At 57.2% G+C, this 11361-nt stretch overlaps 2 protein-coding genes across 6 annotated transcripts in view; both read left to right on the top strand.

The window, feature by feature from the left end:
* LOC144673997 (uncharacterized) overlaps positions 1–11361 on the top strand; it is a 131907-nt gene that overhangs the window by 97924 nt on the left and 22622 nt on the right. The window lies entirely within an intron of this gene.
* Positions 1–11361, top strand: part of gatad2b (GATA zinc finger domain containing 2B) — a 111511-nt gene that overhangs the window by 97467 nt on the left and 2683 nt on the right. For 3 of the 5 annotated variants that reach the window (XM_078535572.1, XM_078535569.1, XM_078535570.1), the window contains 5 exons: positions 1484–1651; positions 2478–2805; positions 4340–4542; positions 5455–5571; positions 7531–7714. In XM_078535572.1, the coding sequence (XP_078391698.1) occupies positions 1484–1651; positions 2478–2805; positions 4340–4542; positions 5455–5571; positions 7531–7714 (1000 nt within the window). Of the gene's footprint in view, positions 1–1483; positions 1652–2477; positions 2806–4339; positions 4543–5454; positions 5572–7530; positions 7715–11361 lie in introns of those variants that run through there. The other 2 variants (XM_078535571.1, XM_078535573.1) reach the window with 2 other exon arrangements.

The following is an 11361-nucleotide window of genomic DNA, read 5'->3' on the forward strand; positions in this document are numbered from 1 at the left end:
ATTTTTGGTCTTAGGGAATCGAGGGATATGGGGAGTGGGAAGGAAAATGGAGTTGAAGCCCAAGATCAGCCATGATTGGATTGAATGGCGGAGCAGGCTGGATGGGTCATGTGGTCTACTCCTGCTCTGATTTCATACGTTCACTCCCCATTGCGCTCTTTCACCCATGTTTTTCCCTTCAAGTATTTATCCGATTCCCCCTTTTGAAAGTTCCTATTGAATCTGCTTCCACCGCCCTTTCAGGCAGCGCCTTCCAGATCACAACAACTCGCTGTGTAAATAAAAAACAAATTCTCCTCATCTCCCCCTCTGGTTCTTTCCCCGATTCTCTTCAATCTGTGTCCCCCTCTGGTTACCGACCCTCCTGCCCAGTGGAAACAGTTTCTCCTTATTTACTCTGTCCAAACCCCCTTCCTGACCCTGAACGCCTCGATCAAATCTCCCCCCTTAACCTTCTCCGCTCTAAGGAGACCAATCCCAGCTTCTCCAGTCTCTCTACACGAACTGAAGTCCCTCATCCCTGCTCCCATTGTGGGTAAATCTCCCTCCGCACCCTCTCCGAGGCCCTCGACATCCTTCCCTAAAGTGTGGGGCTCGGAATTGGACACAGTAATCGAGCTGGGGCCTAACCAGTATTTATAAATGTTTAGCATTACTTCCTTACGTTTGTACACTATGTCCCTATTTAGGAAGCCCAGGGCCCCTGTTTTATCAGCCTTTTCTCCTTATCCTGCCACCTTCTAAGGTTTGAGTACATGAACTGTTTGAGAATGGAAAGACAGACAGTGCTGACCAGTGTTTGTTTCTGTTTTTTAGATATGATTTACAGGGAATGCAGGTTCCTGTTCTGAGTTGATTTGAGCTCCACTGTTCCCTTTCTCCTCCTGTCCTCCTTCACCAATCCTGACTCCTGGGCTACCCGACGCTGGCAACGCCAACAAAGCGGGCAGAGCCCAATGTTCTTACTGACCTCCCCCCTCTCGACAAAGGAGGGCGTCCCTGGCTGATAATTGGGTCAATACCTCCAGGAACATTCAGTGCTTCACCTCCAGGATGCCCCAACTCGACAGTATAACACAGCTCGGCTAATTAGATGCCTCCTCTCTCGCCACCCCATCCCTCCCTCCCTCCCTCCCTTCCCAATCGCTGCCCTCCCTCCCCACCCACTCCCTCACCCCCACCCCCTCGCCAACTCTTCCGTTCTCTCTCTCTCTCCCCTCGCCCTTCCCTGTGAAGTTACTGATTTGGTGGGCTTGGTTTTGTGAGGCAGGCGCTTAACCAGTTCTGTGTTGCCTCCTCAGCGTACAAACAGTGCCAGGTGGGTAAGAGGCTGCCATTGCGAATATCCTTCCCCACCCGTCCAGGGGCTGGGGCGAGGGGAGCGGGAATAGATGCCTGGATTCACACCTTTCTTGCTTCAATCCCGGCCAGTCAAATTTGCATTGTTCCAGCCTCTCTTGTGTCTTTTGTCTTTCTCGAGCAGGGTCACCCGGTTATCAGGTCGGTCCCCAACAGCACGTTGCCGCAGCTGCTCATGTCCCAGCGAGTGATCGCACCCAGCCCGGCCCAGATGCAGAACATGAGGCTTGCCAAACCAGGCCTCATCCACAGCCCGCTGTCTAGTCAGAATCCAGCCAATTCCTACCAGAAGGTTAGTGATAACTGCCTGTGTGTCTGCCCGCCTGTGTGTCTGCCTGCGCTCCCTCGGCACTGACCCCCCGACGGTGCGGTGCTCCTCGTAGCTTATGGGCCCAAGTCCCTGGAGTGAGAATCGAACCCATGACCCCCCGACTCCTATCCGTTGACTGCCACCCACTGCTTGCAGTGTGTAATATTTACAGCTGTGGCTTAGTGGGTAGCACTTTCGTGTGTGAGTCAGACTGTCGTGGGTACAAGCCCCAATCCAGGGACTGCGTAAAGAGCGGACGCACCTTTTGCAACGGTCTGTCATTATCATATTGAGGGGGTGAAATGGACCGATTATTGAGTCAACGGAGGGGGGGCTGATTTTGCCTGGGATTCAGAAGAATGATGGGTGATCTAATTGAAATGTATCCACTTCTTAAGGGAGCTTGACAGGGTTGATGCTGAAAAGCTGTTTCCCCCTCCCCACCACGGGTGGAGAGTCTGGAACACGGGGGTCGGGGGGGTGGTGGGGGTCACAGGATAAGGGGTCAGCCATTTTGGACTGAGATGAGGAGAGATTCCTTCACTCAGAGGGTTGTGAATCTTTGGAATTCTCAGTCATTGAGTGTATCGAAGGTCGAGATCGATAAGACTTTTTTTTGGACACTGTTCGGGGTCGTAGGTTTGGGCAGTAAGTGGAGTTGAAGATTAGCCGTGATCGAATTGAACAGTGGGGCCAGATCGAGGGACCACATGGCCTCTCCCCGCTGCTGTTTCTCGCCCTCGTGTACAGTCGGGGGCTGCTGGATGCTTCTGCTAACACCCTCTCTCTCTCTCTCTCTCCTCTCCAGCAGGCCGGCTCGTCCATCCCGTCACCCCGGACCACTCCGTCCACCATCTACATGAACGTCTCGCCCCACGTGCAGTCCAGCATGACCACAGCGGCGGGGGCGGGGCCCAGCCCGGGCCTGTCCAGCCCCGGCAGCCTGAGCGACCCGGCCAGCAGCCAGGCCGCCGCCAAGCTGGCCCTGCGCAAGCAGCTGGAGAAGACGCTGCTGGAGATCCCGCCGCCCAAGCCCTCGCCCCCGCTGCTCAACTTCCTGCCCAGCGCGGCCAACAACGAGTTCATCTACATGCTGGGCCTGGAGGAGGTGGTGCAGAGCGTCATCGAGAGCCAAGGTGAGGAGGGTCCTGCCCTGGTCGCCAGTCACATTGCTCCCTCCTAGCACAGCCCTACCGTACCCATTCCGACTCTCAGAACCAGTGAACCCCGCTTCCCCTTCTCCCCTGTAGCCTTTCAAATATTTCACAGAATCCTGCAGCACAGAAAGAGGCCATTCAGCCCATCAATGCTCATGCGAATTCCTCAATCGGGCTATCCAGTTAGCCTCCTCTTCCGCCCCCTGACAGTTTAACTGATGTTCTCGGCTAAACTCTCTTCCATCCCCTTTAACTATCTCTAGGGCGTTACCTCTTCGATGTCTCCTCCCAATCCTACGTAACCCAAGCTTCTCCACTTGTCCCTCCGAGCTTTCGCAGCTCCGACACTGGAGGATCAGTGGCACCCCACTGCTCCCTTGGAACTGAGATCGGCTCACCAGAGTCACACAGCACAGGAGGGGGCTGTTCGGTCCATCTTACCGATTAGTCCCACTCCCACTCTCCCCCGCCCTTTTCCCCCCCCACCCCCATATCTCTGCAAATTTTTCCCCTTCAAGTATTTATCCGATTCCCCCCCTTTTGAAAGTTCCTATTGAATCTGCTTCCACCGCCCTTTCAGGCAGCACCTTCCAGATCACAACAACTCGCTGTGTAAATAAAAAACAAATTCTCCTCCTCTCCCCCTCTGGTTCTTTCCCCGATTCTCTTCAATCTGTGTCCCCTCTGGTTACCGACCCTCCTGCCCAGTGGAAACAGTTTCTCCTCATTGACTCTGTCCAAACCCCCCTTCCTGATTTTGAACGCCTCGATTCAATCTCCCCCTTAACCTTCTCCGCTCTAAGGAGAACAATCCCAGCTTCTCCCAGTCTCTCCACACGAACTGAAGCCTTTCATCCCTGGTCCCATTCGGGGTAAATCTCCCTCCGCTCCCTCTCCGAGGCCCTTGACATCCTCCCCAAAGTGCGGGGGCCTGGAATCGGACACATTACTCAACTGGGGGCTAACCAGTGTTTTATTCAGGGCTAGTGTAATCTCCTTTTGTACTGTAGGTCTCTATTTATGAAATCCAGAATCCCATATGCTTTCTTAATAGTCTTATCAAGTTGATTAGCTCTGAAGATGTCTGGACTCATATCACCATGTGTCTCTGTTCCTGCGCCCCATTTAAAACTACTGACGTTGCCTGTCCTTGTCCTGTCTTCCATCGCTGGCGACTTTCTCCCCACCTCACTTCCCCTGACAGCTTCAACTCCTGCACTGGTACAGTTCCCACGGACGTTTGGCTTCCCCCAAGTAAGCCTGGGCTGAGAGTACCAAATGGTTATTTAACTAAGGGGGCATCGCCTCCCCTTCCTTTCCTCCATTGCAAGGCATGAAGCTGCTGCAGGTGATGTTCCAGCCAGCAGAGAGCACAAGCTCCACACCAAGTCAGATATTTGTGGAGAGATTCTTCAAGGGGGGATGAAGGAGCTAACGTTTTTTTCCTCTCTGTCTCTCTCTCTCTCCTCCCGCTCTCTCTCTCCTCCCGCTCTCTCGCCCTCCCTCGCTCCAGGGAAGGGGCGCTTCCGGCTGTCGCAGATCGACCCGTTTGTGTGTTCGCAGTGTCGGACGGACTTCACCCCTCACTGGAAGCAGGAGAAGAACGGCAGCATCCTGTGCGAGCAGTGCGTGACCTCCAACCAGAAGAAGGCGCTGAAGGCCGAGCACACCAACCGGCTGAAGACAGCGTTCGTCAAAGCTTTGCAGCAGGAACAGGTGCCGCACCCCACGCTGCGCTGCTTGTCCACGTGGTCTCGCCCCGCCGCCCATCTCCCTCCCTCCTGAGTCTTTCCGCGCGGGGATGAGCCTAAATGCTGTGGGGGCCGGTCAGACTGTGGCGAATGTTAGGCATGAGCTAACCGTGTCTACCTCTGTATGATAACGGCGTGGTGGTTACTATTAAAGCCCTATTAAAATCTGGAATTAGTGACCAGTGAAGGCGTTGTTTAAAAACCCAACTGGTTCGCTCATGTCCCTTCAGAAAGGATGTCTTACCTGGTACGGGTCTGTACGTGACTCCAGTCCCTCGCCAACATGGTGGAGTCTTCACTGACTGCCCTCCGACATGGCCCGCGAGAGCCCCTCAGTGGATCAGACTCGCTACCGCCGCTTCTGGAGGCAGCCAGGGATGGGTCATCCCTGCATGGACCAGGGATATCCTGATCGCAGGAGAAAGCCATTCACTCCCCCACCCTGAGCTTGCCCCGCCATTGCCTCAGATAATTCCCGAGCTGCATCTTAACTCCATCTACCTGTTATTGGTTCCGTAACCCTTCTGATCCCCTTCCCCGACAAAAAATCCACCCTTCTCTGGTTTGACATTTCGAATTGACGCGTTCCAGATTCCCGCTCCCCTGTGTGCGACATCACCCCTGGTTCGAATTTTAAGGGTCTCGCACCTGCCCCGTGTCCCACACCCCACCCCCACCGGCTGGCGCCCGCCCCACGCCCCCTGCTTTTTTTTTTAACACTGATCACCTGTTGTAAAATCTCATCTGGTTCAGTCTCAGATTTTGCCCTTTTAAGAGCCTTGGGACCTTAACGGTGCTGCCTCAGCGCAAGTTGTATATGGCCCCTCCCGAGTGCACGGACAGCCCGATAACCTTGACCCTCTTTGGGTTCCTGCAGGAAATCGAGCAGCGGATACAGCAGCAAGCGGCGACAGTGTCGGCACCCCCTACGTCTGCCTCCGGCGTGCCGATGAACAAACCTGAACCCGTGATCAGGCACCACCCTCTCCGGCAGGTAAGTGGAGTGGAACCTGGCTCCCTCTGGATCCTCCCGGCTGGAACGATACACTCCGACCTGGGAGGCGAGAGATAGGAATAGACACCCTGGTCCATGTGGACTGACACGCACACACACGCAACACACCGTCTGTATCACAGTACAGGCGCTTTCCGAAAACCGCCTGACCTCCCCTTCGGCAAGTGGGAGAACGGGTTTAAATCCCAACTTCCTCCCCAGGCCCAACAAAAACCTGGAGAGTTGCTCTCCGACCCCCCCCGCCTTTTAAGTCACTGAAACGAGCCCAGGAGATCACGCTGCCCAGATATGTTTACGCTGTACCTCTCTGATGCATGTTGTACCATCCCCCCCGCCCCCAGCCTCTTGCTCAGCCAGAAGCAGGCTGAACCGTTGCCGGTAGGAATTCAGTGAGTCGGTGACCTGACCTCGAGCCCAGCTGGAACTGAGAATTGTGTTGCTCCTGGCTCTCCCTCACCCACAGGATTCAAACTTCATGTGGGCACAAACTCAGCCTGTTCCCTTCATTGACCCGCAAACCTTGATGGGATCACCCTCGGGTCTGTCCTAGAGTTTGGAGCCTGCCCTCCATTAGCCTGTCTTGTTAACTAGGCTCCCCCAAACTGAGAATCAGCACAGTGACCCTCCTCTGTATCTTCCCTCAGTATCACCCAGCCCAGGAGGAAAGCAAGACTGGAGATGGTATTCTAACTGACCAAGGTCCATAGAGTCAACACAGCACAGGCGGAGGCCATTCTGCCCATCGAGCCCATGCCAACTCTCTGTAGAGCAATCCAGTCAGCCCCATTCCCCCCCCCACTCTGTCCCCATCGCCCTGCGAGTTTATTTCCCTCAAGTACCATTCCAATTCCCTTCTCAAATCATTCATCGTCTCTGCTTCCACCGCCCGAGTGGGCAGCGAGTTCCAGGTCATTCCCACTCGCTGTGTAAAATACTTCTTCCTCACATTCCCCTCTTCACAAATCCTTAAATCTGTGCCCACCGCCTCCCCCGACCCTCAACTCCTTGTACAATAGGCTAATGGGAACAGTTTTGCTTTGTCCACCTGATCTAATCCTGCCACCATCTTGTACACCTCCATCAAATCTCCCCTCAACTGCTTTACTCCAAGGAGAACAGCCACAGCTCCTCCAACCAAACCTTGTAGCTAAAACCTCCTCATCGCTTGGTCTTATACAGGGTCAGAGTGTTAGTCTTTGTCTTGTAGTCAGTGCTCGAATAACGCATCCCAACTTCAGCTGCCGCTTCACAGCATTGTTCACGAACCTTTAGAGATTGCTACACCAAACTCACCACATCTTTTTCTTTCTCTCTCTTTCTCTCTCTCCCCCTCCCTCTGCCTCTCTCTTTGTCTCTCTCTGTTGTACTCTCTCTCCTTCTGTCTCTCTCCCTCTCCTGTCCCACTCCCTCCCCGCCTTTCTCTCCACCTGACCCCCTCTGCCCACCTCCCTTCCCCCTCCCTCCGCCCACCTCCCGTACCCCTCTCTCTCTTTGCCTCTCTCTCTCTCTCTTTCTCTGCCTCTCTCTCTCTCTCTCTGCCTCTCTCTCTCTCTGCCTCTCTCTCTGCCTCTCTCTCTCTGCCTCTCTCTCTCTCTCTCTCGCGCTCTCTCTCTCTCTCTCTCTCTCTGCCTCTCTCTCTCTCTCTCTCTCTGCCTCTCTCTCTCTCTGCCTCTCTTTCTCTCACTACAGAGTTAGATACAGAGTAATGCTCCCTCTACACTGTCCCCATCAAACAGGCCCAGGTTAGTCAGCAGAGAGAGCAGACGTGGTGCGAGACAGGTTGAACGCGGGTCCTGGAGATGCTGGAACAGGGTCTCCGTTGTTTTGCTGCTCAGTTGTCCACACCCATCCCTCCCCTCCCCTCCCCAGCCCTCCCCTCCCCAGCCAGCTGATTGCATTGCTGACCTCCTAATGTGTCTCTGCTCTTACTCCCTGCAGCAACCGCCTCAGTCACAGTCGTCACTCCAGCGAGGCCTCCACACCTCCGCCCGTAGCGTGCTCTCCAACTTTGCCCAGGGCCCCCAGCTGCACGTGGCCAGTGGTCTCTTAGGCATGCCAGGTAAGCATGCAGTGCGGAGCGGAGCCCCGAGCCGAGGACGAAGGCCGTACTTCACCAGTTCAGGTAGACACAAAACCCTCCGTATGACCGAACGGCGCACAAACCTCCTTCCAGTTTTCCTTCTCTTGACTTCCAGACGCTTCTCGAGACAGTGAAACCTGTAAATTCCGGACCCCTCTCTCTCTCTCTCTCTCTGGGCGTCGGTTTGCAAATCACGCCGCGGAATAGGTGGGGCAGAGAAACCCCCCCCCCCGCCCCCCCATTCCCTGGGGAAGAGCCACAAGCGAGTCTTTGACCCCTCCCTTCCCCCCTCCCCCCGCGAGATAGGGCACTTTCTCAACCACAGTGCACGCTGGGTAAAAGAGCTCGCCATTCCCCCCCACCAAAGCAGGCGTTCACGCAAACCCGTGTTGCCCTGCCCGTCCCTTGTAAAAAGGGCTTGGCGTCTTAAAGACTGTCCTGAATCTCAGTCTTGCCGGTGCCTCTTGTGTATTTTACTGGTGCCCTTTGGGCCTCTCAATCACTACAGGGTATTTTTTTCTCCTGACAGGGGTCCGGTGGTACATGTTTCACTGTTTGTAAGCTCCTATGCGGCCAGCGTTAAAGGGTTCGTAGTTTTAATTCAGCACCTTCCCGGCTTGCTGAGGCACAGAGGGAGCAGCAGGCTTCAGCTTAAAGTTGCTGATGGTCCTTCACTGGTGGCCGGGTGGTGGTGGGGGGAAGCGGTGGCGGGGGGGGGGAGGCTTGGGACGGGTGGTGGGCGAGGGCCGGGTATTGGGGGCGAGGGTGTGGGGTTGCAGTGGAAAGGAAGCTCGTGCCTGGTGGTGGGGGGGGAGGCAAGGGGCAGGTAATGGGGGGTGCGGGTAATGGGGGTGGGGGTGGCAGGTGATGGGCGGGGGTGAGGGTGGTGGGGGTTGCGGGTGGTGGGGGTGGCAGGTGGTGGTGGGCGAGGGCCGGGTATTGGGGGAGAGGGTGGGGGGCGGCGAGGGTGGTGGGGGTGGCAGGTGGTGTTGGGCGAGGGCCGGGTATTGGGGGCAAGGGTGGTGGGGGGTCGAGGGTTGGTGGGGAGGGCGAGGGTGGTGGGGAGGGCGAGGGTGGTGGGGAGGGCGAGGGTGGTGGGGGGGCGAGGGTGGTGGGGGGGCGAGGGTGGTGGGGGTGGTGGTGGGCGAGGGTGGTGGTGGGGGGTCGAGGGTGGTGGGGGTGGTGGTGGGCGAGGGTGGTGGTGGGGGGTCGAGGGTGGTGGGGGTGGTGGTGGGCGAGGGTGGTGGGGGGGGGATGGTGGTGGGGGGGGCGAGGGCCGGGTATTGGGGGCGAGGGTGGTGGGGGGGGCGAGGGTGGTGGGGGGTGGCGAGGGTGGTGGGGGGTGGCGAGGGTGGTGGGGGGTGGCGAGGGTGGTGGGGGGTGGCGAGGGTGGTGGGGGGGGCGAGGGTGGTGGGGGGGGGGCGAGGGTGGTGGGGGTGGTGATGGGCGAGGGTGGTGGGGGGTGCGAGGGCCGGGTATTGGGGGCGAGGGTGGTGGGGGGGGCGAGGGTGGTGGGGGGTGCGAGGGCCGGGTATTGGGGGCGAGGGTGGTGGGGGGGGCGAGGGTGGTGGGGGGGGGGGCGAGGGTGGTGGGGGGGGGGGGCGAGGGTGGTGGGGGTGGTGATGGGCGAGGGTGGTGGGGGGGGCGAGGGTGGTGGGGGGGGCGAGGGTGGTGGGGGGGGCGAGGGTGGTGGGGGGGGCGAGGGTGGTGGGGGTGGTGGTGGGCGATGGTGGTCGGGGGACGAGGGTGGTGGGGTGGGCGAGGGCCGGGTATTGGGGGGCGAGGGTGAGGGGTTGCAGTGGAAAGGAAGCTCGTGCCTGGGCACCAGGGCAATGGGGAATCTCAGCTGCGATGCCATTAGGGTCGAGCAGCCTGCAAGCCAGGCTCACTCCAGGAGTACTGGTCACTGGACCAGGATTCCTCTACATCCTCGTCCGAGCCAGAAGCATGAGGACCAACCAGGTTTAAATAACTCCAGCCTTCCGGAAAAACTGTTCACAAGGCCCCAAATAACTTCACCTTCAATAAAAGAAACACAGACAATCATCCCCAGATATTACACTGAACGCTGTGTCAAAATGTCAGCTCAGCTCTGTGAATTTCGTTCAAATTCATGATGGTACTGTAGGTGCAAGGTAAAGGGAGCTTTACTCTGTATCTAACCCTGTGCTGTACCTGTCCTGGGAGTGTTTGATGGGGACAGTGTAGAGGGAGCTTTACTCTGTATCTAACCCCGTGCTGTACCTGTCCTGGGAGTGTTTGATGGGGACAGTGTAGAGGGAGCTTTACTCTTAATGCCAGTTTTTGTGACATAATTTTATTCCCTCAAAGCCCAGGTTAATGCGAAATGCCTTCTCACTGTATCCTTTTGTAAAAGTATAACACGGGATACAAAACATCATCTCCCTACAAAACATCACTTACTAAACTTCAGAATGAGTGAATTGATTGTAAAGTGCACTGGGGAACTCCTGAGCATGTGAAGGACGCTATGCAAATGCAACCCGTCATTGCTGGTGAGGCCCCAGGCTCTAGTCCCAGTGCCTCGTTGTGTTGTTACCCCAGCATGCCTGGTTTAGGATGGGGAAAATGCCGCTGTGGTCCCTGCTTCTGACTGGGAGCCGGTGCGTCTTGCTGGGAATTAGCTGGGTGCGTTTGTGAACACAAGGGGCCAACTCTCACTGGCTGGACTGGGATAGCCAGCGGGGACTGAGGTGAGACTGGACTGGGATAGCCAGTGGGGACTGAGGCGAGGCTGGACTGGGATAGCCAGTGGGGACTGAGGTGAGGCTGGACTCATTGGCTGGACTGGGATAGCCAGTGGGGACTGAGGAGAGGCTGGACTGGGATAGCCAGTGGGGACTGCGAGGCTGGACTGGGATAGCCAGTGGGGACTGAGGAGAGGCTGGACTGGGATAGCCAGTGGGGACTGAGGTGAGGCTGGACTGGGATAGCCAGTGGGGACTGAGGCGAGGCTGGACTGGGATAGCCAGTGGGGACTGAGGAGAGGCTGGACTGGGATAGCCAGTGGGGACTGAGGCGAGGCTGGACTGGGATAGCCAGTGGGGACTGAGGAGAGGCTGGACTGGGATAGCCAGTGGGGACTGAGGTGAGGCTGGACTGGGATAGCCAGTGGGGACTGCGAGGCTGGACTGGGATAGCCAGTGGGGACTGCGAGGCTGGACTGTGATAGCCAGTGGGGACTGAGGCGAGGCTGGACTCACTGGCTGGACTGTGATAGCCAGTGGGGACTGAGGTGAGGCTGGACTCACTGGCTGGACTGGGATAGCCTGTGGGGACTGCGAGGCTGGACTGTGATAGCCAGTGGGGACTGAGGCGAGGCTGGACTCACTGGCTGGACTGTGATAGCCAGTGGGAACTGAGGAGAGGCTGGCCTGGGATAACCAGTGGGGACTGAGGAGAGGCTGGACTGGGATAGCCAGTGGGGACTGAGGTGAGGTCCCAGAGGGCTTCCTCGTACCAACGAAGTTGTACCTCAGTGAAGGGTAAAACTCCGCTTGAGCTGAAACATACTCAGGCACCCGGGCTCGACAGACACATGCACTGGGCTGGTTCGAGATACCTAACAGGCAGGAAGCAGGGGTGGGGGGGTGCAAGGCCTGTCCTATCATTTAAATACAGTCCTCTGGGCATCATGTCACCTGGGCTCCTGTCTCCCCCACCCCCCC

The sequence above is a fragment of the Cetorhinus maximus genome, unplaced genomic scaffold, assembly GCF_964194155.1.
Source record: "Cetorhinus maximus unplaced genomic scaffold, sCetMax3.hap1.1 HAP1_SCAFFOLD_531, whole genome shotgun sequence".
Lineage (NCBI taxonomy): Eukaryota > Metazoa > Chordata > Chondrichthyes > Lamniformes > Cetorhinidae > Cetorhinus > Cetorhinus maximus.